The sequence below is a fragment of the Grus americana genome, chromosome 1 (genome assembly GCF_028858705.1).
Source record: "Grus americana isolate bGruAme1 chromosome 1, bGruAme1.mat, whole genome shotgun sequence".
NCBI classification, from domain to species: domain Eukaryota; kingdom Metazoa; phylum Chordata; class Aves; order Gruiformes; family Gruidae; genus Grus; species Grus americana.
In genome coordinates this window covers 86500769-86522581 of record NC_072852.1, presented here as the reverse complement: position 1 = coordinate 86522581, position 21813 = coordinate 86500769, and the positions used below count along the sequence as shown (strand labels likewise).

General features: G+C 42.4%; 1 protein-coding gene across 13 annotated transcripts in view; it reads left to right on the top strand.

The window, feature by feature from the left end:
• LOC129197738 (rap1 GTPase-activating protein 1-like) overlaps positions 1-21813 on the top strand; it is a 52844-nt gene that overhangs the window by 9577 nt on the left and 21454 nt on the right. For 12 of the 13 annotated variants that reach the window (XR_008574385.1, XR_008574372.1, XM_054806488.1 and 9 more), the window contains exons 4-13: positions 4304-4351; positions 5440-5478; positions 5592-5783; positions 13868-13971; positions 15894-15972; positions 16264-16317; positions 16408-16491; positions 16741-16841; positions 16965-17094; positions 17340-17495. Coding sequence is in view for 11 of the 13 variants with exons in the window: in XM_054806488.1 (XP_054662463.1) it covers positions 4304-4351; positions 5440-5478; positions 5592-5783; positions 13868-13971; positions 15894-15972; positions 16264-16317; positions 16408-16491; positions 16741-16841; positions 16965-17094; positions 17340-17495 (987 nt within the window). In the remaining 2 variants the exon portion in view is untranslated. The remainder of the gene's footprint in view (positions 1-4303; positions 4352-5439; positions 5479-5591; positions 5784-13867; positions 13972-15893; positions 15973-16263; positions 16318-16407; positions 16492-16740; positions 16842-16964; positions 17095-17339; positions 17496-21813) is intronic. The other variant, XM_054806478.1, reaches the window with a different exon arrangement.

Genomic DNA, 21813 nt, shown 5'->3' with positions numbered 1-21813 from the left:
AGTATGACAGCAATTTGTTGAAAGAAGGGAAGAGAGGTGTTTTCCAAAAGAAGAAACTTCTCCCCTCCAATATTTCTTTTTATTATTTGTTGTGATCTTTCTTTATATTTTATACTAATTCTTTATTCTTTTTTGTTTGTTTTTGCTTTCCCTTTCCTTCCATTTGACTCTGGCTATCCTTTAGATTTGTTGAATCATTCTTGAAAATTAAATCTGGGATTTTCATTAGCAATCATGAGTAAAAGGCAAAGCAGGAGACTTGGACATTTATCCTCTAAAGTAACAACAACAAAGCCACAGGATAGAATTAGTTTTTGAATACTTTAACAGTAGGACTTGAGTAAAATCCTATTGAACATTGGTGAGGCACTGGAACTGGTTGCCCTAAGAGGTTGTGGAAGCCTCATCCCTGGAAGTGTTTAAGACCAGGTTGGATGAGGCTTTGGGCAACGTAGTCTAGTGGAGGGTGTCCCTGCCCATTGCAGGGGGGTTGGAACTAGATGATCTTTAAGGTCCCTTCCAACCCAAACCATTCTATGATTCTATGAAAATTGTTTGACTGAAAATTGGCATAGCCATTTTACATTATGTGTGATGAATTAACAGGTAAAGCTGTGCTCTTTTTTTAAACTGCAACCTGTACCCAATATTTGGGAATGAAGTTTGCCATTTTTTTTTTTTTTAATCTTAATAATCGTTACTTGAAGTAAATGGGCTAGTGACTGCATTGTCCTATGCTTACAGATGTAGCGAAGTCACAGTAACTACTTTGTTAAAGACACTTAGGAATATGTTGTTCCTAGATTGCTCTGCAGTAAAAGCAGTTGAAAAACAAGCAAATCTTATTTCAGCTGATAAACTCAGATATTTCAGGTCTTGACATACTTACATAGCCAATCCCTCTTCAATTACCTGCTTTTGTCTTTATGGTGTGATGTTCACTACCTCTATTCTGCATTCGTACCATTTCAACATATCCTTCAGTCTTATTTTCTTACAACTATCTTCATGTTTGTTTTTTCCCTGTGTCCCCTTTTATATCTAAGTCATCCGTTTTGAACTAGTCCTCTCAAGGCACTGCTCTTTCCCCATAAAAAACATGTGTTACCATCGCATTGTTATGCCATGTTGGAACCCACTGTGGGTCTGGACAGCTTTTTCTGTGCCATCCATTCTTTCATCCTGCTTAGGCCAGTTGTTTCACCTGTACGAGACCCTGGGAATATCAGATTCCCAGGCTGATACTGTCTCCAGTAAGCTACCCAGGGAGACAGTGAGGGAAAGTCTTTCCTTAAAGGCAGTGCTGCAAGCCAAACCGGACCAAACCAGAAGGGTGTCTCAAAAGGTGGCTGAGACTGCTATAGTTTATGCCTCTCCCGTTTGAAGAATGACAGTGATCATCAACCACTTGTTCTACCCTTGTTTTGACACTTCAACAACTTACACTATAAGTTACCGTGGGACTATATGGCCCAGGGCTGCATTAGATCTTTGCCAGGATCTTAAGCTTCACTCTAGAGGAAGCGTTGGTAGATTTAGGCCTACATCTTCTGCTCCCAGGCTGCCAGGAGCCCCTTTAACAGTGCAGAGTCATGGAATATGCTGGCTCATTCCTTCGCTCTCTGTAGAGGCTCTGATACAAGCAGAAGCTCCTTTACAGCAGCTCAGGAAGTTTTCTCTTAGGCCTCCCTGAGATACTGGTCTTCTACCAGGACCTCCTTTGAAACTGGAAACTTTTTGCAGTTATCAGATCTGCCAAAAATGCCAGTGAAGGGGAGGGAGATCTTACAAAATTGTGATTTCCCAACCTCTGTTTCCTTGTGCAGAAATCCCCCGGTGCGTAGCAAGTTTGTCTTGGTACTTTCCACAGTTTGTTCCAGAAGGCTGGGGCTGCTTTCTACCTGCATGTGTCTCCAGTTTCAATCCTATTTAGATAGAGCATAGGAATTTCTTGCCCCGAAGAACTGTTCCCAAGACCTCTGTTTCAGAACCTAGCATTCCTCATGAGCCCCAACACACTAGGTTGACAAGTGAAACTCTGGGTCACATCAATAGAACATCCATTTGCACTTAGGATTTCATGCACTCTGCTTTCTCAGCTTTATGACTTCCCCAAATGCAAAATGGTTACTACTACCTCTGCAAAAGGTAATGATCACTTTTCAGCCTCTGTTCCATCTTAATTTCACAACCCACCACGTCCTGCTAATTTGTTCGTTTTGTCAGTGCTGCGTACTGCCATTGCAATTTGAATCAGGTCTCCTGATGCTTCCCTGTGAAGAATAGTTCGAAGCTGGTATTTGTTCAGGCTTCTCTGTTAACAATACAAAGTAAAAAAAAAAATAAATTTGGGGGGTAGTAACTCTCTCTAAGCTCAGTTTTTATAGTTTGATTCTGTGTCACCCTGTACACATTTTGGCAGGCTTCTTTCTCCTAATATAGTTAAGGAAAATAATGTTTCTTCTGTTATTATGTTATCTGCAGATTGTTCCTCACTTGCTTTTACTGTGTTTCTATATTTAACCAACTAAAATTTAGTTTTACTGCTATTTTTTGTGTTTGAACTCAACTTCAGACTTATGAAGAATGGCCTCATGCATCTACTACTAGTCTCCCTTACCCTGGAGTTTAGCCATACGGGTTTATTTCTGGTGTTTCTAAGAATTTTTTGAAGGTGTTATGCATTTGCTGTGAGCTCAAGGTCTGGCTCCTCCTCATTTGATGAAGGTTTAGCTTTTTTTATGGCTCATTTTTAGGTTCTTTTAATAAGCTTTCTCATTTTTCTATGACCTCATTTTTAGGTGTAATGAATGTCTTTTTTTTTTCTTTCTTTTTTTTTTCCTTTGTTGCTCCTGCAAGGATCATCCTGATTATTATTAATCCTCTATCTAATGTTGCTGTTGCTCAGTATTAATGTAGTTGCTATACTAGCATTTTTCACCCTATATGGCTGGAGCATTGGCCCCAAACTTTTGTTCTTGAGTCTCTTACATTTCCATTGTAGAGCTCCACTCAGATATACGTATTTCTACCAGATACCAGTTTATAAGCTAGTTCCACTGTAGAATACTTGCATAGACATAGCTGTTATAAATCAGATCCTGCTTATTTTCAGAACAAAGTCGAGAGCTGCTTACCCCATCTGGAATCCCTGATTAGCCACTCCATTAAGCAGTCACTGATGGTGTATAAAAATGTAGAGTCAGCATTATGTTCCGGTATGAGAGTTACAAGATTTAGGTGGCAGTAGTTGAATACTCGTGTATTGTGTATAAGAGAAAGCTACAACTTAAATCCTGGTCTTCAGCTTCCTATCTGACAATGCAAATTTTGCCTCTTACTCTTCTGTCTGTATTGATGCCCACTGTGACTATGGCTAGCATTTTATGGGAGCCTGTTGGCCCCCATATCTTTTTTGCTTCTTTTGTTCTGGGCCTCTGCTCAGTCCTCACTAAAATTTTCCTGTTCCTGTGTGCTTCTGCTGCAGCAGTGTGGTGGAAGTGAGCTAGGCTTGCCATGGTGAGAAGGCAGAGGATGGAATAGCCTTAAGAAAGAGAATCAAGTCTGCCAGCTGCCGATTCAGGAGGAAAACTAGGCATCCAATAATATTTTGCCCTGCCATTCCAACCCACCTCACAGTAATGGTGCCTAGGAAAGCAGATGTGCAGGGCTTTGCTATGTGGCTTCTTGCTGCCTGCAGGAGTCTGGTGCACTAGTATGGATGGAGAGATGTGTGGATGATTTTCTGTTACCTCCAGGAGACAGATTTGTTCCCTTATGTGGATGGAAGCAAGGCACATAAGCTGCTTAAAAGTCTTCTTGCCTAGCCCTAATCCTCAAAACAAGTGTTTGTTACTTCTCTTAACCCTACTCGGAGGTTCTCAATGCTTTGCCTGACAGTGTCTTCAAGGGAGAGGGAAGAGCAGAACAGAGATGAATGGTCTGAAATACTGTTCTTTTGCATTTTATCTTTACCTTTTCCTTTTTTTATTGCTTGGGATAGAAAGTAGTTAGAAGAGATTAGAGAACTAAATAAGAAAATTAGTTTGGGAGACTGCTTTTGATTTCTGCCAGCTTTCTGCTTTTTAAGAGATGTAAGGTGTGTGTGTGTGGGGGGAGTTTTCAGTTTTAATGCCAAGTTTTAGCTTTACTCCTGATTATTCCAAACTTCCAAACTTGCATAAAATAGAAGATTACAGAGAGAGACAAAATATGCATATTGGGGATATGGAAAAGGACACAGAGGATAAGTGAAACAGACATGCTAAAACATAGGATTCACTGTCTGTGACTTTGTTTCCAGGGCAGTCGTCTGGATGAACAAAGATGTTCCCTTCCAGCTCCTCTCAAGGTCAGGCCAAGCTGTTGTTGCTTCCTAAGTTGCTGAGAATGGCAGATAATAACTGACCTCGCTTGCAGTGAATTTTCATCTTGGAGTGAACAGGGAGTCTACAAACAGCTCAAGAACACATATATGCTTATCTTTTTTATTTATTTTTTTTAAGTTGCTGCGCAAGAGGGTAAAACTATGTAGCTGAAACAGAATCAATACTTCTCTTTTTCAAATTTAAGTGGTTCCAATAAACATTCAATATTATTAATAATCTTAATTTTGACTAAATGATTTCTTAAATTTTGTTCAATTTAAGAGCTTTAATAATATGTATGAAATCACATTGCATTTATTTCAGTAGTCTGCTAGAGGACCCATAGATGCTACTAGAAAGCTGGTCTGTTTCCCTCAATACTGGACCAATAAGAACAGATTCCCATCTTCAAATTCTCAACTCTTCCTCTCCATTCTTTCAGTCTCAGCTCAGGCACAATCAGCTCAGGCACAATGACCTTAAAATCAGGCTTGACCTTGAATTCAATCTTGGAATGACTTTAAAAAAAAAAAAGCCACATAGAGAATTGATACAGCTCAATTTTGACAGAGATAGTCAGTGATCTTTGTGGTGATGGAAGAGGCATCCAACTGGCATAAAGTGGCTCAGATACTCCTATTCTTGCAGTCATGCCTCAGTGCTGCTCATTTGTATACAACAGGTCTAGCTATAGAGATAGTAAATACAGTACTTTTTCTACCATCCCTACTGTCATCTCTGTCTGCAGCTGTCTAGCTGTGTGGAAGGAAAGGAGAGAGGCTTTCACTTCTAACCGCATCCAATTTGACTACCTCCTCATTTTGCATGCCTGTATTCAGTGTAGTTTCAGGGAGGAAGGTGGGTGAAATCTTACTCCTAAATTTATTGTTCTTAAAGTTCTATGATATAATGCTGAGACCTGGGAAGTGGAGTCTGACCTTAAATCCTGAATTAAAACTCTAAAGCTGGACTAGGGCAGAGTGGAAGCTGAGGGCACAGCTTGTGCCATCATGAGAGCATAACGCTTTAAATGATGTCATGCATTTTTGCTAACGGTCTCTTCTGATTTCAGACAGAAGAGGAGTATATTCCTTACCCCAGCATCCACGAGGTGAGTTAGTACTGCTGTCCTCTGTTTTTCCTTGGACTTTATTGGCCTTTCAGCTTATTGGCCTTTCAGCTCATTGGCCTTTCAGCTTTCGTGCTCTGTGTCCTTCTGAATAGGTATTACAGAAAGGGTGGCCATATCCTCTCATTATCTTACCCCAGTTTGGGGGCTACTGGATTGAAGGGACCAGCCACAACCTCTCGAGCTTGAGTCCAACTCTGCCTGACATACCCTTTCCCTTGAGTGGTAAAGTGAAACTGGAGAGCGACCCTACAGCCAAGCTGTACCGCAAACATTTTCTGGGGAAGGTAAGGATGATCTTCAGAGCCTTCTCTGCCCACAAAGCCTCAGGGCTGAAATGTGTCTCAGGCTTTTCCTGAAGGACTTAGAAATAACTGCACAGCCACTCCCTTTCAATTCCTCATGATGCCTTGAACTAATGTAAATAAGGTACATACTACTGTATGGCTAGTAGTGTGTTAGGTTGGTCCTGTCCCCTTGTGATATGTGCAGCATCCTGTACATTAACAGAAGAGAAAGGTTTGCACAGGAAATGCTTATATTTGGTTAAGAAGCTCTTTTGAGGCCTGGGCAGATACCAACTTTGGGATGACAAAGGGAAAAAAGTGTAATAATATTGGAAATGGAGACAGTATTATTTTAGAGGGTACTTCAGCATTGACAGTGCAAGCCCCTCAGCAGAAAGCAAAGTGGTCTGTTTTCCTTGGTGTAGATAAGTAGCAAGTATGGTCACCAACGAATGTGTATGAAGAAACTGGACAATGTGTTTTATAGTTGTTTGATTTGAGCAAGTTTGGTGCTAAGTGTTGCCTGACTTTAAAAATTTCAGTCTGATAGGGAGAGAAAGCTTGACTTCATTAAGTGGATGTTGGTTGGCTGGCCATTAAGGTCCATTTGGGTTGGCCTGTTTAGGGAGTTGCTTGATTCCCAGACTGGACCTCAGGATGATATTAACCATCAAGAACAAGTGAGAACAAGCCCATGATATTTTCTGAGATTCAGTTCATGGCACAAGGAGATAAGAAAGCCTGACAGATATACTCACGCTGCCTCTTATTCAGTGGTCTTCCTCTGCAACTGCTTAATAAGTTCAAAACCAGGAAGAGGTGGAGCTTTGTGCAGTGCTGAGTACCTGTTCTGTAGTAGTTGGACTTGTCTGAATGATCTTGTGTAGTATGCAACACTAGAAACTAATATTAATATAATTTAAATGTAAAGTACCCTTCCTGGAGGCTTCCTCTCTAGACCAACAGATCTGCGGTCCAATGGACGTCTATCCTGTGACATTCTGGAAGCCTTCAGTATGCCAACTGTAATTATTTTTCTGTTATGGTAAATTTAGGGTTGTGCTTGAAGGATTCCAGAGCCAGCTAGGACCAGAGGCAAACTGGGATGATTTCTTCAGTCCGATTGTAGGATGCTGACCTGGTATCACAGAATCACAGTATGGTTGAGGTTGGAAGGGACCTCTGCAACTCATCTCGTCCATACCTTGGCTCAAGCAGGGCCATATCATCATTGTTCCTTCCAAGCGAGATCCAGGAATTCCCATACCATTGGACTCTATACATTTGCGAAGTGCCTAACCATCAGTACTACTTCAGTACTACAGAAAAACTCCTCTCGCCTATGTTCTTCCTTTTCTACAGCATCCAGTGTTTTTTTTCTTTGTCTTAATTGACATGAATACGTGTCTATGTTCCATTAAACATGCATATTTTTGAGCAAGCCAGTGTCAGAAAAGAACAAGGTGCACAGGACTCTTGTCACAGGAAACTCTACCCATAGGTAGAAAACTTTATCCATGGCTTAAAGGCTTAGGTAAGGAGAGAGGTCAGAGCTTTTCCACGAGGAGAGTATTTCTTCAGTTCAAAATTAAGAGACACCAGTGATTTTGATGCTGTGTGGATTGGGTCCTTTCGTTGCTGATAATATGGGAAGGTAATTTCAGACAGGTAAAAAAAGGTGTCTTACATATTTTGAATAACTGCTAATAATTCTTAGCTGAAGAAGAGTCCGTAAGCATCATGTGATGGGAGAGGCATAGCCAGTGGTTTAGGGAATATCCTTTAAGCAAGATGGGAGATTAGAGTATGTGTGTGTCCTGGTTTCAGCTGAGAGGGTTAATTTTCTTTAGAGTACCTAGTATGGGGATATGTTTTGGATTTGTGCTGGAAGCAGTGTTGATAATATAGAGATGTTTTTGTTCTATGGACCTATTGCTGAGCAGTGCTTACACAGAGCCAAGGCCTTTTCTGCTTCTCGCACCGCCCTGCCAGCGGGATGGCTGGGGGTGCACAAGAAGTTGGGAGGAGACACAGACAGGACAGGTGACCCAAACTGACCAAAGGGATATTCCATACCGTATGATATCATGCTCACTTTATAAGGAGCTTGGGGGAAGAGGGGGGGGCGGCGGCATTGGGAGTGATGGCGTTTGTCTTCCTAAGTAACCGTTACATGTGACAGAGCCCTGCTTTCCTGGAGATGGCTGAACACCTGCCTGCCGATGGGAAGTGGTGAATGAGTTCCTTGCTTTGCTTTGCTTGTGCGCGTGGCTTTTGCTTTACCTATTAAACTGTCTTTATCTCAACCCACGATTTTTCTCACTTTAACTTTTCCAATTCTCTCCCCCATCCTGATGGGGGGGAGTGAGCGAGCAGCTGCGTGGTGCTCAGCTGCCAGCTGGGGTAAAACCACGACAGTGTGGTATTACAAACTTAATATGCATGTCTGTGTTGTGAGTGTGCATATATTAGGTCATTCGAACTTGGCTAATTCTTTTCACACTTTTTGCAGAACACTTTCTAGCACATCCTATGAAACAACCACAAAAAAAAGTGCTGGGACATACAAGCCATAGCTCAGTTCCTTTTCTTGTTTCATGGTCTATATTTTATATGACGATTACACAGTTAGATTCATTTTGCTGGTAGGAAGAAGACTGTAAAACTGTATTTCTTATACTCAAGGAATTATTAAATGTCTACGTTGTTTTTCAAGACTTGAAGAAGTAAGAGAGAAGTAGCCTGAAGCCAGGAAGGATTTAATAAAGATATACATTGGAAATGCCAGTCAAAGAATTTTAGGGTGCAATTTCACAAGCACTTGAAACTGGCAATGCTGATGAGAGAAGCTTTCTTGCCGTATATTCATATGTGGTCATATATTTCTCCATTATGCTCTCCTTTCTTTGTGCGGGTTAAAGTGGTGTTGCTGCAGTGCTGTTAACTGTTGCAGAACTGACTCAGTGGAGTCCTCTCAGCGGAAAGAACTGTATCTTAAGTTATTAGTGTGAAATTTTAGCTTAACCTAGGACAAAGAGGTAGAAACTATTTAAAGCAGTCAAAGAACATTTTTATTATTAAATACAATTGCAATGATCACTTTTGTTATTTTAAAGTCTCTCTAATTTTATTTAATTTCTACAAGTCTGTCATTCTAGTAAACTTGTTCTCTGACTTGCTGAGACTGCAGGTCTTCTCATATTTAGCATTGTTTTCCTCTGGTATGCAAATACATGTGTTTTGGATCTTGTTACTGTTTTCCTGTCATGACAAGCTGACATCAGCTCAAAATATTTATTTATTTAAGTTTTCTCCAAGAAGAGATGCAGGGAGGGCCTGCAAGGAAACAACCATATCAGGTATTATTTCAGGACCAGCCTAGCCTTAGTGGTTCTGTGTTCTGCAGTTGCCAACAATGGCAGTAGCTTGTAGGTGCTTGTTGTCATCTGACTGGCAAACACCTTACACTTTTACAAAAAGAAGGCTTGCTGGAATAATGATGCTGCCTACTCAGTACTGTAAGTTTATTAGTTACCTATCACTATTAATAGGTTTGCATGTTCAGATATCATTATCTTCCTGTAGGTCATCATATAATCATTTGGCCACCTACTTTTCTTCCTTCTTCAGGGATTAAATTATCCCAGTATTTTACCAGGTGACCAGAAGTTGCCAAGTTTTTTCAAAGTTAATTGTTTGGGTTTTTTCTTATTTTCAGTTGTCTTGAAGGAAGAGAATGGGCTAATGAACCCATTTTGAATCCTGTAAAGGTCTTTTAGTGTTCTCTGGCTTCCTGTGCTCCTATTGCTGAAATAACTGGTGAAACATACCAGGTCCCATGGGGAAGTCATCTTTTACTTTTGCCTGGTTTGTTCATCTTTGGTGCAATTGCTGCTACTGAGTAGTAAAAAATAATTCTATTTCATCAAAAAGAACCAAGGTGGCTAAGAACATGGCAGATATCTTAATAGCTTTATAACTTCTCAGGCAAACTGTCAGCACTTCTTGTGTATTCTGTTGGTCTTTTTTGTTGGCCCCATGCAAGATACTTAATTGCTTTTACAGAGATCCATCTGAGATGTGGAACTTACTTTCAGGCTGCCTTAAATGTTACAGAAACTGCTTCTATGGCTGAATAAATTTGTACCTATACATAGGTCATCTTGGCTCCAGGGTATCTTGTCACCTTCTTCATATTAACCATAAAGCCTTTTGATGGTTCATCTCTAACTTCAGGACAGCTAACGATAAATGGTGTTGTATTTTGAAGGACTCTGAGTCTGCCTTCTGTTGCCTATGTGTTTTAACAGAGAAAGAAAATCACAGTGGAAAAGTCTTCAGGAGGAAATTATAGTTTTGTTCATACACATACACTGAGATCTCAATTTAAAACCCAGACTTACATTCAGGATCAAGCTAGGCAGCTAGAGTAGCTTTGACAAAAATTCAATTGTTTTAAGACCTCCACTAATTCTAGTGCCTGTTCCTCTGTGAAGATTGCACCCCTTTGTGCAGCTCTGCCCAGTTATGCTGGCTGCAGAGCTGGTAGCCCAGCCTCCAAAGCAACTGAGATCCCAATGTGTCAGACCTTCTGGAGTCTGGCTTAGAAGTCTCATCAAAAGATGTCCTGTTTTCTGGTCTTTGCAGCTCAGTGTTACTTTTGGCTGCAGCTAACCTCAGGCCTTAGGTCCTATTCCTCTGTCCTGCCTTTTAGTCCTGACTTTTCTTGACATTATGCCATCTTTTATCCGTAACAGCTAGTCTTGGGCATCCACCCTAGCATATGCCTTCTTTGGTTTATGGACTTCTTTGATTCTAGACTTCAACTGACCATTGAACATGCTCTTGTTTTGCTCCTTGAATCTGTATTCCTCAGTAGCTCTGTCTTGCTGCCCTTGGTCACAATGCACCTAATTCTTGTTCACATCCTAAAAATCTGTTGGTATCCTGAAAGTCATGGTCAGGAGAAATAAACTGTCCTCTCAGCCTTCGTGGCCTCCTTTGATTTAATCTTTTCTTCCCACGTAAAGATAAGTTCAGTCACTGCCATGGACTTGTGTGACAGATCACACTGGACTTCTGTGAGTTGAACACTGCAGCTAGAGGCCACGTTATTCTGTTTTCCTGTTTGCTGTTCATTACTTATACCTTATCTTTTTCAGGACCCACTTGTTCAGTCTGCTTCAGCAGAAGGTAGACCATGCTTGCACCAGAACCCATGAAACTTCTCCCCATAAGTCAGTAGCAGGCCAGTTTTGGGTGTTGGGTTTTTTCTGTTTCAGAGAGGAAGTAAGGACAATGATTTCTCTAATACTCAAAGTAGTTCAATAGCTTCATCTTCACATACAGGTTCAGGGTAGTGACGGTAGTCTTAGTTTTGTTTGTTTTTTTTTTTTTTCCAAAGAGAGGATTGGTTTATGTCTTACTTCAAGATGCCTACATCCACACAGATACCAGAGTATTTCACTAGATGTATCTTTTTCACAGTGAGTCAGAACTATGACTAATACAAAAAATTGTTTAGTTTTTCCACAGCAAAAGACAATCTTACCGGTGTGCTGAGAGAGGTTGCAATCCACCAGAGACAGAACAGACCTTCTGTATTTTCTAGGCAAAAGGCTGAGGAAGGAACTCTTAGACTAGCAACTCTTTGATTAAATTAAACACTTTGCTCCCCTTCAGTCTTTATTATTAATTAATTGTATCCAGAGTATTCCTTTCACAGAACACATTCCAAATCGTGCAAGTTGTGACTGTACAACTGAACACTTAACTTACTGTCCCAGTGCATAACATGTTTGTGTCATGCACAAGGATGCAGTTATACAGTGCTTCCTGTGATGCTCCCTCTGAGTCTTGCAATCCTGGTTACTGACTTCATGCTCCCTGGCTGTCTTCTTGGGTTGCAGGTGACTCTGTCTTTGATTTGAGATGACTGCTATTCTGGTGGTAGAAAAGCCCATTCATTGTTTGCAGGGGAATAGTGTTTTATCTCTCTCCTCCATTTAATCTGACCATGACAAACACTTTGAATTTAGGCTGAGGAGATCACTTCTACAACCAAACAGTATAAAGCCACTGGTGTACATCAGAAAAGATCTGCGCACACTAAAATGTATGCAGAGTACTTTGATTATGTCTTTCAAGTAAGTTGGTGATGGGCAACGCTATCATTAGAAAATGTATCAACAGTTTGTACCTCTTCTCTATGAAACAGTTGACAAGTAGAATTTGGGAATCAAGCTCCCTGTTAAAGTGCGTGCATTTTATCTCCTGGGAGTGTCTGACTTTTCTCAGTGAGTGGACAGAGTTGCTTTTTCCAACAGAAACACGAGTGGAAATCCAGATGGATATCTTGAGGTACGTGATCTGGGATTTGGAAAATCCCAAGATTTGTCTACAAAAGATACCAAAAGAAAGCCTTGACTTTTGTGTGTTGTGTAAACTGTTCTGCACTGAATATCTCTGTGGACACATTCCTGATTCCACCATCAGCAGATTGCTGTATGATTTTCTGCTGATTTTCATGGTCCCAAGGAGGCGCTGATAATAAGGTGCATAAGGAGGCACTGATAATTCTGCCTGCTGTGGGGTAGCTGAGATGATTTTGGTTTGGGAATTCTTTGTTTTGTTTTATTTATTATTATTTTGCTTTGCTGAGAAAGAGTGCTACCTCAACTTCCATCACTGCTAGCTCAGAAGTACCATACCATTCTCACTATATTCTCCTGGGTTGGAGGCTAAATACTGGAATGTACTACTGCCCCTTTCAACAGAAGTTCTCATTAGCAGCAAGAGAGAATCGGATCCCCTGCATGACATTCTCATTGGTCTCTTGGTCCTGCTTAGACCTCAAACCCAATAATTTTGGACTGTTTGCTGAAAGCATGAGTTCAGTCTCAGCTCTTTGTTTAGTCAGAGTTTATGTAGCAGCCAGCTCCAATAACTGGCCATAAAATGGTTTTCCACTAGGAAGATGAGAACTATCTATGCATTTCTGGATGATTCCACCTATATAGTATTCTCACGGTGCTAGAAGTTTCAGTTCACATCCCTTGTCAAAAGGCTTTAACCTTTTGAGGTTAGAGGTTATATATATCATAGAATCATAGACTGGTTTGGTTTGGAAGCGACCTCAAAGATCATCTAGTTCCAATCCCCCTGCCATGGGCAGGGATACCCTCCACTAGACCAGGTTGCCCAAAGCCCCATCCAACCTGGCCTTGAACACTTCCAGGGATGAGGCATCCACAGCCTCTCTGGGCAACCTGTTCCAGGGCCTCACCACCCTCACAGTAAAGAATTTCTTCCTAACTCCTAATCTAAATCTACCCTCTTTTAGTTTAAACCCATATCAATACATATGTTATATATATAAAATATATATTGGTATACCCAGGTGATTAAAGCATGGATGTGTACTGAGGTGAAACATATGGCCACAGATGCTTCTAATAGAGCCTGTGAAAATGTTTGCATTACAGTTCATTGTCTGACTGAGTGACTGTCTGTTCGAGGCACACTCCACTAAAGCTCAAGCAGTGTTAGTTGCACTACTGAGAACAGCCTTCATCTGCAAAGTAGTTACCTGGAGCTCTGACTGCATCCTCCCTGAGATGTGAGCGCACATAGAGATCAACGGTTTGGTATAATGATCCTGCCATTACTGTTTGCATAGAAAATTCCTCTGACCACATCCAGTTGAATGTGCTGGAGGCCACTACTTATCCATTCAGATTGTGAGTGGATACAGGTAAAGTCCATGAAAGATTCAAATTAATTTACAAGAAACTCAATTTCTTCAAAATGTTTTGCTGAATGTTCTCATCCTATTCCTTCTCAGGAGCCCTGATTATGGACAGCTTAGGCAGAACTGAACTGAGAGTAGATGAACTTTGACTGATATGCTCGTGCATTGATCACCAAGGGAGCTGGGAGATAGCATATGCATGTCTTCAAGCATGCTAATGCTAGCTAATGAAAAGAATTAGCTAATCTTGAGTGACAGGTTGTATGCAAAAAATCTGGTAAACTTCTCTGGGAAGTGTGTTGGGAATAATGCATTTTTGGATTCCTGTTTTCAGGAGCACCAGAACTTTTACTCCAGTGACATGTCCTTGGGCTACCTGGTACTTTCTGTGAAGTATGAACAGATCGAGAAACAGGAAAATCTACGCCTGTTGCTGAGGTAACAGTGCCTGTGGTTGAAGTGTATGTTGCTGTGCTGTGCTGTGTCTCTCATCTTACCTTGAGCTTCCTCTGCATAGATACGGGTGTGAATCTTATGTCTTTATCCAAAAGGACTGCAAAGGAACCTTTGATCCTTCTTTTCTTGCCTTCCTCTCTGAGTTTCTCTCAGCAGTTTCCTTCAGGAAGCTGAAGTGGTGTTTGCAGACACATCTTTGTAGTTTCTGTGTGAAAACCATCTGTTCTTCCATCAAAAAGGAAGGTTTTTCTGTTTATTCTGTTTACTTAGAGACATGTGAGTACTCTCTAGGAGAATATGGATTCCCTGATGGAGGGCAGTCTAGTCCAGGCCTGTCTTTGGACTTTGTACTTGAGACCAAGACTCCCTTGAAGGTGAGCTGGAACATTCCTTAGCTTCCCAGGACAGCCTACAAAGTCCATAACCTTTAGGGCTTCCACAGAGAGCCATTACCCAGAGAGAGTTGCTGAATGAACTAGAAGAAGAACAGAGTTGGATCTTGCATAGGTGAGAGGCACCCTGCAGAAAAGCTTTTTACCACACTATGGGCTGGGCGCACTTCCTGTAGGCAATATGCTACTGAAAGCCACTGATGTACAGTTGCTGCTGACAAAGACTCATCCAGGACTGAGGGAAAATACTGGTTGCATAGGAGTCAGCCACAAGAGAATCAGTGGTGGGTTTCCTCCATTGTATGCAGAGTATACTTCAGAGTGCCAAGTGGAGCAATAATCTAGGGTGAAAAAAGAGAGCTTATTTGTGAGCTGTGCCAGGGAATGTTTGTGTGAGCCCAGAAACCTTCCTATATGGAAGAGACCAGTGAAGAACAAAAGGTAGTAATTCCTCTATTAAGATACTGTATTATATGCAGCATATTTTGCTCAATAGCTTGTTTATAATGGTTTGAAGAGGACTCTGACAGCCCAATATTTCTTCTCCCTTAGAAAAACATCTCTCCTTTAATATATGTAGAGAGAAAGGAAGCTTTTCTCCATCAGCTTTCTGGAACAATGCTACACCAGTTTCTACCTCCTATACTTTGCATAGATCTGCTTTCCTAGGCTGTCTCTACCAGGCCTTTTAACAGTCTTTCAAACCCTCATTGTATGATCTTATGAATCCATTATAATAATGTGTCCATGAATTGTTGTCCTGGTTCTGGCAAGGAAAGAGTTAATTTCACAAGGAGCCAGGACAGGTGACCCAAGCTGGCCGGGGACTATTCCATACCATGCCACGTCATGCTCACCATAAAAGGGGGGCTAGTCAGGCAGTGGGGGGGCGGCGCGGTTTCTCGGTGTGGGAGGGGCTGAGTGTCGGGTCGTTGGATCAGTAAATTGTTCTCTGTTATCACCCATTGTGAATATCTGTTATCAGTACTGTTGTTGATTGTTTCCTTCTCCTTTGCTGTCCCAGTAAACTGCCCTTATCCCAACCCTCGAGGCTTTGCCGTTATTTTTCCGTTCTCCTCCCCATCCCGCTGGGGGAGGGGTGAGCGAGCGGCCTCGTGGCGCTCAGCTGCCGGCTGGGCCTGAACCACGTCAATTGTATTTCAAGATTTCTGTGAAAGAAAATGGTGGGGGGTGGGGCAGGGGAAGTGTGGAGGGGTGAGGGTGGGAGGGTGGAAAGAGCAAAGTATTTCTTCAAGCAAGAAAAGAATGCAAAGTAGCAAGAGACTAAGCATCCCTATTTTGTCTTCCTCTGCTCCCCACAAGTGATGAGGAATAAGAAGTGTAAATACCCCCCTTTTCCAGTGGTTTTATGCACCAGGCTTGATATTAATCCTCTGAAATTAACTGCTTTAAGGATAATCTGAAGGAATGACTACTCATTCTTTAAAAAGCCATTGTGGCTTATGTCTCCCTTCAGCCTTTGCTCTAATGCCTTTTTGTGTTTTGTGTCAGGACTCGGATGGGCACCAAACATGACCTGATCCCCATTTCCTGTCTGAATGAGTTTCCCAATGCTGTCCAGATGGCGAAGGTGAGATTTGTGCTTGCCTGTTCGCTCTTACAGCTTCATTCTTCAAGTTATTTTCAGCTCTGTCCTCCCATTTCCTCTTTTCTACTATTCCTGAATAGTACTGTCACATACTTCCCTTTCACACTTCCATTTAGCTTCTCTTCTTTCTTTTCTAATTTTACTTCAGAATTTTTGCCTGAAGGGATTCGTATCGGATAATTATAAACAGTGCCTATGCTGTCATGCCCACAGCAAGCTAGGGCACATGATAATCACACTTCTGTTTCCCTCTCTCTCTTTCTCACTTCACAGCTACTGTGTGAGGATGTGAATGTTGAACGCTTCTTTCCTGTCCTCTACCCCAAGGTATAATGTTTTGATATGTCTGTATGTCTCTTTTCCATCAAAGTCTGGCTAATGAGGTCCAACTGATAATTTGTATTTTCATTACCTCAGGCTTCACAGCTTATTGTTGCATTTGATGAACATGTCATAAGCAATAACTTCAAATTTGGGGTCATCTACCAGAAACCTGGACAGGTAAGCTCCCTCAGATCCCATGATACTTGAGGCAAAACACAAAGTCCGTTCTCTTAGCTTAAATGTAATAACAAGGTCTGTACTATCCTGTGAAAAATACAGATGCTGTAAAGAGAAAGGATAGAAACTTGCCTTATTTTGATCGATTTGTTTGTGCAGGTCCTCAAAGCTGGTTGAACTGTGTGTAGAAATTACTGCCTGTTCTTTATACTGCTTGTGCTCCTTATGACTTCTCCTTTCCTTTTGAAGACAACCGAAGAAGAAGTCTTCAGCAACACAGAAGAGAGTCTGGGTTTCCTTGAGTTCCTGGATTTCCTTGGTGACAAGATTCAGCTGCAGGATTTCCGTGGGTAAGGTTTCTTAAAAATCACCTTCGATAATATTGATGTACCAAGCTACCATTACTGATATCTTCTTTATTCTCTCCACTTTCTCTTCTCTGTCCTGCCTGACCTGTGGTGTGGATTACTCAGGTTCCGGGGAGGCTTGGATGTCACTAGAGGTCAAACAGGCACAGAGTCCGTCTATACAAATTTCCGGGGCAAGGAGATCATGTTTCATGTGTCTACAAAGCTGCCCTTCACGGAGGGAGATTCCCAGCAGGTATTGGAAGAAGAACTAAGGAATTCAACAGTGTGGCTAAGAGGGGAGGGGTATTTGATGAGGGGCTAGTTAGAGGGGAGAATGCCTAACTGCATAATGTTGGGAATTATGGCTGGAGTAATGGAAAAAGTAGTGATGAGGGGTTTGGTTGAACAGATGGGTTAGAGATGCTGCACAGGCAGATATTTGCACTGTTCTACTCTTTTTTGCCTGCTTTCTTGCTTTAGTATTTTTTTCCTCTCCAGCTTCAGCGGAAGCGTCACATTGGGAATGACATTGTCGCCATCATCTTCCAGGATGAAAGCACACCTTTTGTCCCTGATATGATTGCTTCTAATTTCCTACACGCTTATGTGGTAGTTCAGCTCACTCATGGCACCACTGAGGACACTCTTTACAAGGTAAACAGAACCAATAGATTCCTCTGTACGGATTTATTGATACTGATCCCTGAAGCGGAAACCTGTTCTTGGGCCTTTGGGAGAGGTACAAGTTCAGCCAGCTGTCATCCTAACAGCAGTGCTTGCTCTTTTAGTAGACCAGATCAACGTTTTCAGTGAAAGGCAATAATTACATTTATCACCAGTAAACCTAAAAATCCAGTAGCTGCCACCAGCTCTCCTTCCACTTCACACAGTCTTTGATCTCTGACCAGAAGTCTCCTTCTTGCCAGGTTGTTCTCTATTCTATAGGTTTGCAGAGGTCCTCTCTGTTTGATGTGATTGCTAATACTTAGCAATCTGTGTTCATTTTTGTTGCATATTCAGATTTCATAAAGGTACTGATAAGCTGGACAGGGCTAGGAGGCGAGGCTGAGAATGATTACAGTTCTGGAACATAAGTATTTTACTGGAAGGAATTCAGCACGGCTTACTGCCTCTGCCTACCAAATAGAAGGTTAAAGAATAATTTGATCAATTTGTTAAGTATCTACACATAAAGCTAGAATGTACTTGTATGTTTTTCAAAGTAGCTGATGAATTTCTGAAGTTTAAAGCTTGGGAGCTGAAGCAGGATGAATTCAGATAAAAAACTTTGTTTGCATCAAAGAGCACAAGGAGCAATTGATGCCATTTTGGGGGATGTCTTGCTTGCATTATATAAGTCAGGTAAAACTTACTCATCTGACTGACAGCCATGTCTGCATTGCTCATGCTGCAGAGCACCGTGTTGAGAGCTTGCGCTGCCTGAGACTGCAGGTCAGATACAGCTGGTTGGCCTCATCTGTGGAATCCAAACCAGCTACATCTGCCTTGGGGGATCCCAGAACTGATGCCCACCTGGCAGGGAAGTGCTACCTATCAGGGCCCTCCAGTTGAAGAAGCCCTACTAGAACATGAATTCCCTGTCTGCAGCCTTTGGACACAGGTCTTTCTCTGTCACATGGCTCTCTATGGATGTCTGTATAACTTTATGTTCAACTTTCAATCATGCTGAGAGAGCAGAAAATACATAGAATCACACATTCTGTGATGGTTTTTCTATTGCAGAAGCATTTTAATCAAAGCGCTATGTCTCGTATTATGTAGGAGTTCTGATTTGGTGATGATGAGTCCTTATGCCTTGGAGATGTATAAGAACACCAAGAATATCAAAATTAGGACAGGATCCCCATCTCCCCACTAAAGAGGGTGCTGGAGGTGGAGCAACCACCTTCCATTGTTCCCTGTGCTATGGGCAGCCAGGTCTGTAGTGACGCAATAGCCTCATGGGGTTCCAGTCCTCCTCTTGCTTTGTTGTGTAGGAAACAGAAATTTTCAGGATTTTTTTAATGACAAGAGAAAGAGCCAGGGAAGCTTGTCTTGTCTCTTCCTACTATTGTTTTCATCTTTGCCTGTCTGCAATGCCATTGTTTTTGTTACTGTAATAGAGTTGCCTGTATCATTTCATGAAAAAGAAGTCAGGACCCTAGAGCCAATGCAGAATTTTCTGTAAAGGCTTTTCCAAAGGGGTTTTAACTCATTCTGCCTTGAGAGCATTCTAGTGCTTAAGAGACTGCAGTTTGGGAAGATTTTTTTTTCCCATCAATTGTCCCATTTACTTAAGCTTTAGTGCCTAGTGGTTAAATTGGAATATTAATGGCATTTATTTCTTTGAATCAATTTCTGCAAAAATTAAAAATGCAAAGTAGGATTTTAACTGGTAGATATCTACTGGGAGGGAGACAGAGGCCTTGTAATTAGGGGAGCTGGCCTAAAATGTGAGAAATCTGAATTAAATTCAGGGCCCCTTTCCTTCTTCCTCTCATTAAACTATTGCCTCTCATTGGCTCTGTGACATTTACACTGGAGTGTTATTTTGAGGCAGTTGCTGTTAAGTTGTTCTGACATTGTTCCCTGTTGTATGAAATGACAAATTCAGGAGAGCAGACTTTTGCCTCTTCAGGGACCTGCTTGGTAGAATACCATGGGACAAAGCCCTGGAGGGAAGAGGGGCCCAAGACAGCTGGTTAGTATTCAAGGATCACCTCCTCCAAGCTCAGGAGCGATGCATCCCAACAAAGAGGAAGTCAGGCAAAAATGCCAGGAGGTCTGCGTGGATGAACATGCAGGAGCTCCTGGAAAAAGTCAAACGCAAAAAGGAAGCCTACAGAGGGTGGAAGCAAGGGCAGGCAGCCTGGGAGGAATACAGAGAAAGTGTCCGAGCAGCCAGGGATCCGGTTAGGAAAGCTAAAGCCCTGGTAGAATTAAATCTGGCCAAAGGAATGTCAAGGACAACAAGAAAAGTTTCTATAGGTATGTCAGTGATAAAAGGAAGACAAGGGAAAATGTGACCCCCCTCTGGAATGAAACAGGAGACCTGGTAACCCAGGATATAGAGAAAGCTGAGGTACTCAACAACTTTTTTGACTCAGTCTTCACTGGCAACTGCTTGAGCCATGCTGCCCAGGTCACAGAAGGCAAAGACAGGGACTGAGAGAATGTAGAATCGCCTGTTGTAGGAGAAGATCAGGTTCGAGAATATCTAAGGAACTTGAAGGTGCACAAGTCCATGGGACATGATGAGATGCATCTACGGGTCCTGAGGGAACTGGCAGATGACGTGGCTAAGCCACTCTCCGTCATATTTGAGAAGTTGTGGCAGTCCAGTGACGTTCCCACTGACTGGAAAAGGGGAAACATAACCCCCATTTTAAAAAAAAAGAAAAAATGAAGATCCAGGGAACTATGGACTGGTCAGTCTCACCTCTGTACCCGGCAAGATCATGGAGCAGATCCTCCTGGAAACTATGCTCCAGCACATGGAAAATAAGGAGGTGATTGGTGACAGCCAGCATGGCTTCACTAAGGGCAAATTGTGCCTAACCAATTTGGTGGCCTTCTATGATGGGGTTACAGCGTTGGTGGACAAGGGAAGAGTGACTGACATCATCTACCTAGATTGTGCAAAGCATTTGACACTGTCCCGCACCACATCCTGGTCTCTAAATCGGAGAGACATGGATTCGATGGATGGACCACTCGGTGGATAAGGAATTGGCTGGATGGTCGCACTCAAGACTTGTGGTCAATGGCTCAATGTCCAAGTGGAGATCAGTGATGAGTGGCGTTCCTCAGGGGTTGGTATTGGGACCGGTACTGTTTAACATCTTTGTTGGCGACATGGACAATGGGATCGAGTGCACCCTCAGCAAGTTTTGCTGACGACACCAAGCTGTGTGGTGTGATCAACACACTGAAGGAAAGGGATGCCATCCAGAGGGACCTTGACAGGCTAGAGACGTGAGCCCGTGCAAACCGCATGAAGTTCAACAAGGCCAAGGGCAAGGTCCTGCATGTGGTTTGGGGCAATCCCAAGCACAACTACAGGCTGGGTGGGGAATGGACTGAGAGCAGCCCTGAGGAGAAGGACTTGGGGGCATTGATTGATGAAAAGCTCAACATGAGCCAGCAGTGTGTGCTTGCAGCCCAGAAAGCCAACTGTATCCTGGGGTGCATCAAAAGCAGTGTGACCAGCAGGTCGAGGGAGGTGATTCTGCCCCTCAACTCTGCTCTCATGAGACTTCACCTGGAGTACTGTGTCCAGCTCTGGGTCCCCAATACAAGACAGACATCGAGCTGTTGAAACGAGTCCAGAGGAGGGCCATAAAGATGATCAGAGGGCTGGAGCACCTCTCCTGTGAGGACAGGCTGAGAGAGTTGGGGTTGTTAAGCCTGGAGAAGAGAAGGCTCCAGGGAGACCTTTTTGTGGCCTTCCAGTATCTGAAGGGGGCCTACAGGAAAGCTGGAGAGGGACTGTTTATCAGGGAGCGTAGTGACAGGACAAGGGGTAATGGGCTCAAGCTGCAGGAGGGTTGATTTAGATTAGGAGTTAGGAGGAAATTCTTTACTGTGAGGGTGGTGAGGCCCTGGAACAGGTTGCCCAGAGAGGCTGTGGATGCCCCCTCCCTGGAAGTGTTGAAGGCCAGGTTGGATGGGGCTTTGGGCAGCCTGGTCTAGTGGAGGGTATCCCTGCCCATGGCAGGGGGATTGGAACTAGATGATCTTTGAGGTCCCTTCCAACCCAAACCATTCTATGATTCTAAATATTGGTATTGTTCCATCTCAAAACATGACGAATAAACCCCTGTGAAATAGTCTTAAGTGCTGTATGTATCTGGTAGGATAGCTGCATATAGTATAAGTAAGTGCTGTGAAGAGTCAAGTGACAGTATGTAAAAACTGGACTACATTAGGGTTACTTTTTTTGCATTTGTATGTCAGGTAGAAGCATGTTTAA